This window comes from Alligator sinensis, unplaced genomic scaffold, assembly GCF_000455745.1.
Source record: "Alligator sinensis unplaced genomic scaffold, ASM45574v1 scaffold292_1, whole genome shotgun sequence".
In the NCBI taxonomy this organism is placed as follows: domain Eukaryota; kingdom Metazoa; phylum Chordata; order Crocodylia; family Alligatoridae; genus Alligator; species Alligator sinensis.
The window spans coordinates 1,111,740-1,124,345 of record NW_005842509.1 but is presented as its reverse complement, the minus strand read 5'-3'; the positions used below and the strand labels follow the sequence as shown (position 1 = coordinate 1,124,345).

The window sequence follows — 12,606 nt, the reverse complement described above, 5'->3', positions numbered from 1 at the left end:
TGATGTGTGTGTTTGTGTGTGTGTGTGTGTGTGTGTGCGTGTATATATATCTCTCATTGTGTGTGTGTGTGTATATATATATATATATATATATATCATTGTGTGTATGATATATGAATTAGTGATCTGTGTATGTGTACTGAGTGTGCAGGCATGGACAATTGATTTTTGTCTAACTTTTGGGGTGTATAGTGTCTGTGCTTGAATTGGTGATAGGTACGCATGTGCCTAGGCTAGTTTGGATGTGTATGTGCCTGAGTTGGTAGTGTGTGTGCGTGTGTATCCAATTGATTTGTTTGTATAATGTGCAATTATGTCACACCCTCCTGTCTAACAGTGCAATATTGAGATCCTGAGAGTTGGCCTGACCCCACAGGGCAACACCCTCCCCCCCCAAGCAGTGGTGACAGAGCGGACAGGCCAGCACTACTGGCCCCACCCCCTGATCCTGCAGGTGATGGCAATGGAGCAGAAGGGAGGAGTGGGACCAGCAGACGGGGGCGGGGGAAAGCCCGGCCCTGGCCCCAGCACGGCGGGGGTGGGGGAAGAGAGGAAACGGACCTGGTCACAGGCCTCTGTTCCCAGCCACCCCCCTGCCCCCCCATCATTCTTGACAAGCAATTGGCTAGTTATTAAATAGCACTCATCTGCTTAAGTCAACACTATCCAACAATATTAGCTACTGACTTGCTTAGAATTCTAGTCTTCCATCTAATGGGAATATTTCCAACACTTTACACCTTCTATTTCAACCTATTTACCACTTCTGTATTGGCAGCTACAAACACAAGCAGTGTCTGCTTCTTTGCATTTTACTTACCAGTTAGAAATTTAAATCACTGTGAAACCAAGATTTTGTATAAGAATATAATGAACTAATACATGCATTACTTACATCAGTACCATACTTCCTTGTGGCTTGTGCTGCAAGAGATTTAATTTTTTCCCTGTAAAGCTGGGCACCTCGGCTATTGTACTTGGCATTGGTATCATTTGTTGAGCACCCATGTTGATGGAAAAAAGCAGACTGTAAACACACAAACACATATACATCCTGAGACAGAGATTAAATACAATACTACAAAAGGAAGGTTTCCTGAATTGTAGCTAAATGTTTCATACCAGAAATGTGCAATTATTTGGTACTGAGGACCACTTGGGAAGTTCTGATGAGCAGTCACCGCCTGCAGGTGGCTGCTCATTGCACTGGGCGGGTGAAGCAGGTGGAAGGCAGCCAGGAGCTGAAGCCCTGCACACTGAGGCAGGATCTGCCTGGCTGAAGCCTCCTCCCCCCACTCAAAGCAGTACAGCAGGGGTAGAGGATGAAGCTAGAGGCGAGGGGAACAGAACAGCAGCCAGCCAGCTGCAACCACACCAGTAACAGCCCCACCAGAAGTTGTGCGCACTAGTCGGGGCCTGGGCTGGAGCACATAGGCTGCAGTGTGGCACAGGAGGCAAGCGAGTAGGGCTCAGTACTAGAAGGGCAGCAACAGGCCAGATCCAGTCAGCTGGCAGGCTGGATCTGGCCCGCAGGCCGTATTTTGCTGGCCCCCATGTTATACCCTTTTAAAAATCCTATCTATTTCTCCCAGTCCTTAATGTGTGCTAACAGTTTTCTTCTGTTAAAAGCACCACATGGCAAGTGTGCAAGCCTCCAGACAACTCTTGTTTTGCAAGTCGCTATGGCAGCGATTCTCAAACACAGTGCCAGAAGATCTTTTTAAGGGTGCTGAAGATTTGATATAAAGGAATATTTTCTAGGGGTGCACCGATAGAGATTTTTTGGGCTGACAGCGATGGCCAATTTTTAATTAACCATATTGGCTGATACTGATCCAGTTACGATATGCAGCCCCACAGCACAAACAGTGGTGTCAGGCTGGTAAGTCTGTTGTGGGGGAAAGCAGACTGGGGCCCCCGCACAGTAAAGGAGGGAGTGGGGCAGACCGTGAGGCTCAGCAGGAGCCAGCCACACCAAGGACTGGAGCAATCCCCATGGTATTCCCCTGCCTCCATTTTCCCCTTCTCACCTCAATTTCCTGCACCGGCACAGCCATAAACAACCCCACGGTCCTGGCCAAAAGCCCCTGGTAGGTAGGGGCTTCTGGCTGGGGGGCATGGAGCCAGGCACACCCTACTTGAGAAGCCTGCCGTGGCTTCCCATGGGTCCTACTGCCCCTGACTCCTGTCATCTTTGACAGGAGCCAGGGGCAGATAAATATTCATTTTCTAAATTTTTTAGGGGCCCCGTGGGCTGGATAGAGTGGCCTGGCAGGCCGAATCTGGCCCGTGAGCCATATTTTGCCCACCCCGATCTAGATTTAGTTTCTATATCTATATAGAGATAGAGATAAACACCAGATGGTCCACTGGAATATTTGGTTAGTTTAGTTTACGTTTCATCTGCTCTACATATTTAGAAACTATCAAAACTCCATTAAGGCATGTCATGTCTTGTCTTTTGACTGCGTCACAATTTTAGTATAGAAACTAATAAATAACTTCCAGCATCTCTTTTGTCTTATTCTCTGGAACAGCCAATATTTATTAGGCCAAGCCATCAGAAGTTTCAAAGTAATTTGCTGTATCTTGCTAGATCTATCAAAGATACACATGTTCTGACTGTATGCCCAAAATCATAGGTGGGCAATTATTTTGGGCAGAGGGCCGCTTACTGAGTTTTGGCAAGCCATCATGGGCCTCATGACAGGCAGCCCAGGGCAGAAAAATATTAATTTTCTAAATTATTTTAAGGGCCCCACAGGTCAGATAGAATGGCCTGGCGGGCCACATCTGGCCCCCAGGCCTCATTTTGCCCACCCCTGCCCTAAGTGTTGTACCTAGCTCTAGAAATAGTAAAACACAAGAGTGGGGACATAAAAATTGTACTGAAGTAAAGAGGGGCTGGAAATTTACCACATCAGTTGCTGTGTGATAATGGTATATCTGTTCCTACCACATAGTAAGTGAAAGCAAAACTGAGACAGCTTAGCTCTTAGTTTAGGAGAACACAATTTCCATGGTTTATCTTTGACTTGCCAAGAGACCGCAAAATGAACATGAACAGTTACCAAGGAGCAGTTGATGCGCTAAGTCCTTGCCCCCTTCTAACATGTCGCAGTTTACCTGTCTACACCACCTCCTTTGCCATGACCCAATTCCAGAAAAGGTAGTCTGATCTCAACTTGCTTAGAATTTTAAGAAAGTAGCAAAGAAAGTAGTATTTTTAAGAAAGTAGTATTCATTGGCATGCACAAAAATACAAAAATTCCAGAGGTTTGGAAAGTTAGCTCCTTTATTCCTAAATTCTTTACAATACGTGAAATGAGTAGCTCTTAATAACAGATAACAATACAGCTAAATGAGCAGCTTTTAATAGTAACGTCTTTCTGTTTTCATGGTAGGCAAATACCTGAAAACAGAAAAACATTAAGATATACTTACAGCACTAGCATTTCCTCCAACTTGCATACATCTCAACTGAAACCAAGACCAATTGGAATCTAATTCTGTAGACCTAAGCAGAGGAAACATTTTTAGTATTAGTTTCCAAAACCATTTTAAACACCTCTTTTTAAAGCTATTTTAAGAAAAGTTAGCAGCTTGAAAGAAATACTACAGTTTAAGTCCTGCTCTCTCCCGGGGCATAAAATCCACGTTAATTAAGAAATTAATAGAGGAAAAGAACATCAGTATTTGAGAAAATATGCCCTTTAACTAGCAATCCACGTGTGTTTCCTTTAAAAGGTGTGGCTGTGAGGCACTTAATGGACAGAAAAGCTGAGTCTTGGATGCTGAAAAGGGGAGTTCCAGATTAAGTTGTTGGTCAACAGAGAGGATGCTATAATGACAAAAATCAAAGCTATATCACAGAGAATGAAAAACTGACTGGATGCCAGACTTTTTTTGATATACAAGCTAGGAATCATCCATTAAGAAGTATCCTAAAAAGTTTCTGCAGGACAAGAAAACTGTTTCCTGCAAGGCACTGTTTACAATGTTCAAAATGAAAAAAAGGCAGTTTCTTAACTTTTTTTTCTGGGAAATAAAGCATCCCAGCTATCACAACAGCAAAGAGCCATATTTCACAACTGCAGGTTTAAAGACTCCATGCATATCCTCTTGTTAAACTTTTCTGATGCATATACCCAATGAAACAGTAAACTACAGAAGAAAGCTGATATCAGTGAGCACTGATGTAACAATGCTGCAGAAACCTTGATCTGGAAGAACCATAAACATGAAACTTAGTTTAAGTATATGCCTATTCCGTACCTCTTCAAAGAAGTTGGATTAGGTTGCCAATAAACTGTGTGTGTAATGGAACAAATGTACATTATGATTTCTATGAAATCCTCACCACACATGTACTTCCCAAGCAGCTAGCAGCAACTTTTGAGCACACCAACATGAGATGGATATAAATTAGTAATTTAAAAAGAAAAAATGTTGTCTCCCATTATCAAACACCTGTTTAGAACACAAAACTTCAAGGCTCTGATCGAAGAGCAGACATAGCTCACCACTTCTAACCAAAGAAAAATTGTAACTATTTACCGAATGAAACTCAAGTGAACACCAAGCGATCGATGAGTCCCCGAGCAATCAATACAAAGAAAAACACCATACGTTATGCTTGCCCAGCTAGGATTTTTAGCTCCACAGTCAAAACACACCTAAAAGATAAGAAATGAATAACAGGAATTTAATATAACTCCTTCCAATTAAAGTCACATTTAGATTAATTCTTCTTAGCATCTACCTAGTGCATGCGATGTGAATCCTGAACACATGAGAGCTGCTCCACCCCACCCCCCACCCCAGGCGGACAGATCAGGGTTGGGCAACACCTTCTGCAGCTGGATCTGGCCCATCACCTAGATTTGGCCCACAGAGGCACCACTGAACTAGTTAATTTTGTATTAACCCCATTTTACAGATAGGGAAACAGAAGCTAAGGTATTTGTCCAAGCTCACATAACTAACCAGAAACAGAAAGTACCAGAATTCCTGAAGTCTTGGCTCCAAGACTGAACACAATCCACTAGAACACCATAGCATCTTTTTTATGACAAAGCAACCATTTCCATTCAAACTAACCCTGACTCACATCACCTGTTTAGTTTAAGCATCAAGATGTTTCAAGATGGAAAATTGTCATCACATCTGCCATGCATCTAACATAATGCTTGCTACATACAACTACAACATTATGGTATATTAATAACAAATGTTCTTTTTGTTAAAAATATTTCTGGAAGGGAAAACATACTTCCTTGCAATCAATTTTGGTTATCGGAACAAGGTCAACTCATTTCTATCAAAGTGATATAAATAATAATAAATCATGATTTGAACAAGCAACAGTCACTTTTTTCATTTATAATTTTCAGTTATTTTCCTCAAGGTAAGTTGGCAACCATTAAAAAACATTAATGAAGTATCAGCTCCACACACTATGTGGCACTGCTGTTTGCTAAGGAATATGCCTAATAAAAGTGTAATAAAAATAAATGTTTATTGCTTAAATAAATGTGCTTGGATAGCATGCGAGACACTGATGACTGATATTTATAATTTATGTTAAGCACTGTTTAGATAGAAATTGAAATTAAAATGCACAAAAAACAGCATTTTAAAAATTGTTTTATTAGTTAAGTAAAACTACTTTAAAATGCACTTTATAAGAAAAAAATATTTAAACATATTCTTCAATTAATACCTTTTAATAAACTAAGTCTGTTTGTTTTCTTAGTAGATTTAACTGGCTCTGGTTAGCACAGCATTCTATATTTTAGAACTAATGGATCTGTTTCTCCCACTTAATTTTTATTTATCCGTTAGAAAGGACGCACAAGTTTTTCAGCTTTTATAACTTCCTGCTGGTTTCTCAGGTTTGAATAAACTAATCACTGAGCTGAAACAGTTGTACAAACTGAGGCACCTGCATAAGAGGTTATTGTATAGGACTTCCAAACTGTAACCAGATACATGACCCATAAGTAACTACAGCCAGCTGTGTTTTGATTTTTGTTAAAAATAATAACAGTAAACATATACAGCTGACTTTTGAATAATTGACACTTAAATAGATTATTTGGATTTCAGGCTTTTTGCATTAAAAACATATGGGTGTATGTTTTTTAATGGGTTTATTTTTAATAAGTAAAATTAAAAAAAAAATGAATTTAACCAAGATATCTGATTTTTTTTTTCAATTATCAACGTCCTACAAGAGATGTGTACTTATGTTTTCAATGTTATTACTGTTTGAGAGAGATAAGTCACCTGCTGTTTAAAGAACTCATATCAGCATGGTCTCAAGAATGCATCTAGTACAGAAATTTAAATATTATTAAAAACAAAAAGTACTGCAACAACTTCTCCCTCTTTTTGGTAATAACAGATTCAAGCAATATGTACCCGATAATGGCAACTGGACCTATTTATTCCCAGTTACTGATAACAGTAACACCTGTATCCCAAATGCTCCACTTCTTTTTATGGGGATGGAAAGAGCTCCTAGCAACAAAATTACACGGATTTTTCTGAGTGTTTTGGGGACACAACCCATGTATTGCATGGGCCAGCTCACTATAGCTTTTGGTGTGGCTGTTTGGGAACAGGGCCAGACTATCTGATATTATACCTACAACATGGGAACTGTCTCCCAACACTGGAACAGTTAGAATGGGAAACCACCACATAGACAATTTACTGTCTACAGGGAGGATTCTTTCCTTCTTGCTTTCATGGAGTTTCTCAAGGTTACTCTGAAAAGTTTGTACACCTTTTTCATTCAACTTAAGAAAAAAAAACCAAAAAACCAGGGTGGATAAAAGTCAATGATTAAAAAAAAATCAAAACAATCAGATTTTTTATTTAAATCAGATTGTTCTGATTGAATCGTATTTTTTTTTGTTAAGATGCTTTAAAAAAAACACCCAACAAACCTATATAAAGATAGTTTTAAGATATGTTAAAGCTCAAAGATATCATCATTAAAGGTATACCGACACATCAGTGCCATACTGGATCAGCATCGATAAAAGGAAAATTAACGTTATCACTATTGACTTTTTTTCACCTGTGTAGCCGATAACATACCGATAAATATAATATACCTTCCGGCCAGGGTCCTTGGACACTGCATGCATGTGTGCAGCTGCACACATCCAGGAATGCAGCCAGGCAGTGTGGAGAGCAGTGCCCTGAAGATAAGTCTGTGGAGAGGAAGGGGCAAGGGGAGAAGATCGAGGCCCCCACAGTGAAGGAGGGACTGGGGCAGGGGCTGGAGCAGGGCAGTGAATGGGATCCTGGGCCTGGGGCTGGAAGTCTGTCCAGAGGCAGTGGCAGCAGTGAGCTGTGCCTCCCACTGCTGAATGGGCAAGGGAGCCAGCGCACGGCTCCCAATGCAAAGGCAGCAGGGCAAAGTGCCCCAAGCTCACAGCGGCCAGCCTGCCTCCACCTTTGCCCCACTCAGCCATGGTTAAAAGCGCCCTGGTGCTTAAAAACAGTGGTGGCAGCACTTGAATTAAAGCTTATTTGATAAGCTTTAGTTCAAGCACCCTCACCACCATTTTTAAGAGCCAGGACATTGATCCTCTGGACAAGCTGCCTGCGCCTCTCTCCCATTCTCCGCCCCAGCCCTGGGATCCCATTCACTGCCCTGCCCCAGCCCCTTCCCCACTCCATCCCTCACCGTGGGGGCCTTGATCTGCCCCCCCCCCGCCCCCCAACTCCTTCCCTCTACAGACTTACCTGCAGGGCGCTGCTCTCCATGCTGCCTGGCTGCATTCCTGGACACATTCATGCATGCAGCTACATTCCTGTAAGCTGGTTATTGGATCGGTATCACCCAATATGCCTGGTGAATAAATCGGCTATTGGCCAAGAAAATCTTTATTAATGCACCTCTAATCATCTTGGAATAGGGATTATAACTTCTAATTATATACTAGTTGAGACTATATATTCATGTAACCTTTTTAGAAAAGGTTTTATAAATAGGTCAAAACAGGCTATGGACTGTATTAGGGGCCCAATCTTATAGGGCTCCCAGACGCTCCTTTATATGGATTAGTAAAGAGTAAAAGAAACCCAATCTACCCAACGGGACTCATTGCTCAGTCCAGAAGATCTCATTAAGCATCTCTGTGATGCTTAGTTTCAGTTCTCAAACTGTGGATTTGTCTCTCTAGAGATAACATCCTTGTTAACAGCAGGATATGGAGATGAAAGATGACAGACCTGATTATCCACCCATCAGCCTCTCTGCAAGTTTGTGTAAACAGAGTCAAGCCCTTACTTCTCTCTAAAAGTGCAGTTTCAAGAAGTTAAATGAATAGAGAGGGTTGTTGGGGGTGAAGTAGTTGGGGTAACGACAGTCCCCTTAGAATAGGGTGGATGCAGGCAAGTCCTTGTCCCTTCAAATTGCAGGCAAAAACTCTTTTACACCAAACAGGTCTTGTTTTTAACATGAGTTAGCACAACAGACTTGAAGCTCAGCACAGAATCCAACAATTAATACAGCGCACAAAAGAAAAATAACAGAACACCATTGGGTGGTTATACTTAGAACAATTCAGTGTTTTAAAAGGCCAGCATAATAGGTACCATAAAAGATTCCACACTGTTCTATCTATAAACATTTCTGAATTTCATCATCTTGAAATTAATTGCATCATCTAGGAAATTTGACTGCCATATCATAAAGAAATTCAGTGGTTTCACTGGCTCAGCATCAACCTCTAGAATAAACTACCACATTCTCTCTGAAAATTCACAGGATGAAATTACTTAATTTTTAGAATAGTGGCACATGCAGAAGGAATGCATACTACTTTGGGAAAGTAATGTAATGTAAAAACTGCAGTTTTTTTCTTAAGATACTATGTATTCCTGTGATGCGAAAGAAGTAGAACTAGCTGGTTCATTAATTTAAGTCACAAGTGTTTTGCAAAGCATTCTGAATTTCTAAATCACTTCTCACTGTATCATCCTGTCATCAATTGTGACAGGAAACAGAAATGTGGTTAAAAAATACTAATACTAAACATCACTTTCCACATGAAAAGAAGAGTAGGGTTTTGGACACACATTAATTTGCTGCACTCCCCCTGGTTAGAGTGCAACCAAGTTGGTTCAAAGGCATGTTCTCCTACCCCCAACCTCCTTAGGAACCTATAAGTCAGGGGTAGGCAACGTTTTTTGGCTGGAGTGCCAAAAAATCCGACATGCCAGAGCCCAGAGCAGCTTTTTGCAGGTGGCCCACGGAGCCTGGTCTGCTTGCAGCCTCCCCGCTGCCTGCTGGAAGCAGCCTGGGCTCTATGGCTGGCAGCAGCTGCTTAGAGCCCAGGCTGGCGGTGGTGTGCAGAGCAAAATGGCCTCGCGTGCCATGCTCAACACGTGTGCCAGGGGTTGCTGACCCCTGCTGTAAGTGCTGACATCAGCTGAAGGTGGGCTTTCTGCAGCCTTTCTGCCCAGTGGCAACAGTTAGGAAGTTTATATGAAAAGTAGCTTGAGCACTAGATAGTCGCACCTTTGTTTACTCCACACCAAATCTGGTGCGAAAACAAATCTTAAAACATAGTACTAAGAGATTTTGCTACATTAGAGAGAGAATTTAGCAGTAAGTAGTATAAGAGTGCACTAGTTTACCAGCTTGTATTTCCTCCCCACATCAGCAAAAAACAACACAAATTAAAGTACAGAGAGCAGAAGAGATAAAGATAAGAAAATGCCAAGAAAAAGAGACAGGATACAGAGCCAGGTATGACCAACTATAAAAACAAACAACAGAAACAAAATATTTTTGCAAACAGTTTACCTAAGACTGAATTCTTACAAACTTTAAGAAACACAGATACTAGGAAGTTACTTGAGACAATGCACTGTTGCCCTGTGCATCTGAAAATGTCTTTACTGAAGGGTTAGCTAAATCTAGTATGTGCAATGGAGTTACTCTTCTCAAGCTAGTCTAGCCCATGTTTCTCAACCCTAAGTAGCAAGTACTCCCTAACTTCTGAAAAATTTAATAAGTACCCCAACACTCCATTTTCCAGGGGATTTTATATTTACAGACTAATATGTGCCATACGTTGGAAGAAGGGCCATGTATATAAGGCTGTGACATGACAGATGTCTGATCTGGTTGCCACCTTTTACACCAGGGGTGCACAACTCAAGTATGTACCTGGGCTAGAAGTGATGTTGGCCAAAGCTAGGACGGCTGAACGCCAAATAATTACTGGGGAATTTAAAGCGCTGCATAATGCGTGGCACGCCAAATTTTTGCCATAGTTTTGAGAGGAGGAAGGGGCAAGAGAGAGAGGAAAAGAGGACAAGAGAGAGACAGACAAGGAGGCAGCTGCTGCCAGCCACGGAGCCTGGGCTGTTCCCAGCAGGTGGCTGGGAGGCTGCAAACAGCCCGGGTTCTGTGGCTGGCAGCAGCTACCCAGAGCCTGGGCTGGCTGCAGCCAGGAAGCTGCAGAGAGTGGAGGCTCCGGCACCGCGCACCTTGGAGCAGATGTGGAGGGGGCCCTGAGGCAGCACAGCCTGGAAAAGCCCGGTGCTGCTGCCAGCCCCCGCCTGTAGCTAGCCTGGGCTCTGGGCAGCTGCACCACGCAGTGGGCAGGCTGCAAACAGCTGCACAGGGCTCCGCAGCCCTGGCATCTGCTCCATACCGGCGACTGCACACACGACTCAGAGCAGAGAGCGGGGATAGGGTCTGAGGCAGCGCAACCCTCCCCCGCACTCTGCTCTGAGGCGTGTGTGCAGCCACCGGTGTGGAGCAGATGCCAGGGCTGTGCAGCCCAGTGCAACTGTTTGCAGCCTGCCTGCTGCAGCTGCCCAGAGCCCAGGCTGGCTACAGGTGGGGGCCGGCAGCAGCCCCAGGCTTTTCCTGGCATTTGGCGGCAGCACTGGAGGAGGCAGGTTGGGGGGGGCTACGGTGAATACTGGGGTGGCAGCAGCCACCCTTCCATCGCTGCAGCCCGCCCCAAGTGCCAGGAAGCGCCTGGGGCCACTGCCAGCCCCAGCCTGCAGCAGCAGCCTGCTCTCTCCCACGCATAGTGAACTGGGCCCCAGGCAGGCCGGGTCGTGGGGCAATCCCCACAGTTCAGGAGGGAGTGGGACAGCACCCTGTTCCTACCGCACTCCCTCCTGAACTGTGGGGGTCTTGGTCTGCTCCCTCCCCAAGCCCAAGCAAGATAAAGAAAGAAACTTACCTGCCTGTGGCTGGGTTGGCAGGGAGTGTGCAGGTGTGTGCGTGCCCGCCTTCCCCCTGTGGGCGGCTGGGGGTGGGGCAAGTGGCCGGACATGAACCCAGAGGCTGAGGGAATGGTGGCGCCCCCTTGCTATGGGGGTTTTCAGTGCCCACACACCCCTGCCTGTTTCTCAGATACCCCCAGGGGTATGCGTACCACAGGTTGAGAAACTATGGTCTAGCCTAATGGAGAGCACCTGCAGTGTGAAACGACACTAGCTGCTGCATCCATGGTGCATCCACGCTGGCAGTAGGAGCATGTCTATACTGCCGTCACTGCTTTGACTGCTTTATGTAGACACTCCTACGGGCATGGACAGATAACTTTGGGGGCAACGGAGCATTACAGAAACGTTATATGAAGCGAAGGGACAAATGACACAGGGCACCACTGAGCTACACATCAGCCTTAGCTGCAGGTTAACTTTAAACTAGCCAACTGCACAAATATTTATCCAACTCCCAGAGCCTTTCTAGGCTGCTGAGAAGTAGACCTGCACTGTGAGGTCTCTCTCAGCAAACTGCCATGAGAACCCGGAGTCTCAGGATCAGCGGGGTCCTTATGAGAAGGCATCGGAGCAACCGCACACAGCACCTGTGTGAGCCTAAATGATGGCTCTGCCACTTACAGGATGCATTCAAACCTGTCCAGATCAGCCCCGGTGTCAGGAAATGGCAGCTGCCTCAACTTAAAAGCACCTTCATACTATAGCTAAGTATTTCTGTGCCTGCAGGGAAGACGAACAACCCTCAGGGCAGACCTGTCACACTGTCATGTCTCAACAAGACTGCTTTTCTTACTGCTTTTATTACGCCCTTCACCGTAGCAAGCAAGGGGGCTCCGCCTCAGAGTTTATCTACACCAACGTTTCTCAAACCGTAGGTCACGACTCAAAAGTAGGTTGCAAGGATATATGAAAGGGTTGCAACAAACTTTAAAAAACTGATTGTCCCTTAAAGGAGAAACATGTGGGAAACCGTGGCTTTCCCCTTCCAGCCTGCAAGAGGCTGCTTGGGGCCCCACTCCCCTACCCTCTGCCCCTCACACTGGGAGGCAGGGAACAGTGGGTCAGGACTGGCCATCGGTGTTTACAAATGGGTCCTGGTACAAAAGACAACCACTGGTCTACACCACAGATTCTCACCTGCACCAGGTGGGTTTTGGGAGGCAGGGGCAAGCAGAAGGGGTGGCCAGTCCCAACCCGGCCCTGGAGGAAGAGGGGTGGGCTTTGAGGCAGCCACGATCCAGCCTAGGGTTCCCAGCCCCGACCCCCTGAAACATGGCACCAAGGGACCTGACTGGTCCCCCATGCCCCCACCCCATGGAGGCAGCCGCCCCC

General features: G+C 44.6%; 1 protein-coding gene across 8 annotated transcripts in view; it reads right to left on the bottom strand.

Annotated features, from left to right (window-relative positions):
* Positions 1-12,606, bottom strand: part of ARFGAP3 (ADP ribosylation factor GTPase activating protein 3) — a 48,257-nt gene that overhangs the window by 34,844 nt on the left and 807 nt on the right. For 4 of the 8 annotated variants that reach the window (XM_025213196.1, XM_014523613.2, XM_006031537.3 and 1 more), the window contains exons 2-4: positions 4,558-4,676; positions 3,445-3,517; positions 896-1,027 (exon numbers count right to left, since the gene is read on the bottom strand). The exons of 1 other annotated variant lie outside the window; for it this stretch is intronic. In XM_025213196.1, the coding sequence (XP_025068981.1) occupies positions 896-1,027; positions 3,445-3,517; positions 4,558-4,676 (324 nt within the window). Of the gene's footprint in view, positions 1-895; positions 1,028-3,444; positions 3,518-4,557; positions 4,677-12,411; positions 12,573-12,606 lie in introns of those variants that run through there. 3 more of the 8 variants (XM_025213197.1, XM_025213198.1, XM_006031540.3) reach the window with 3 other exon arrangements.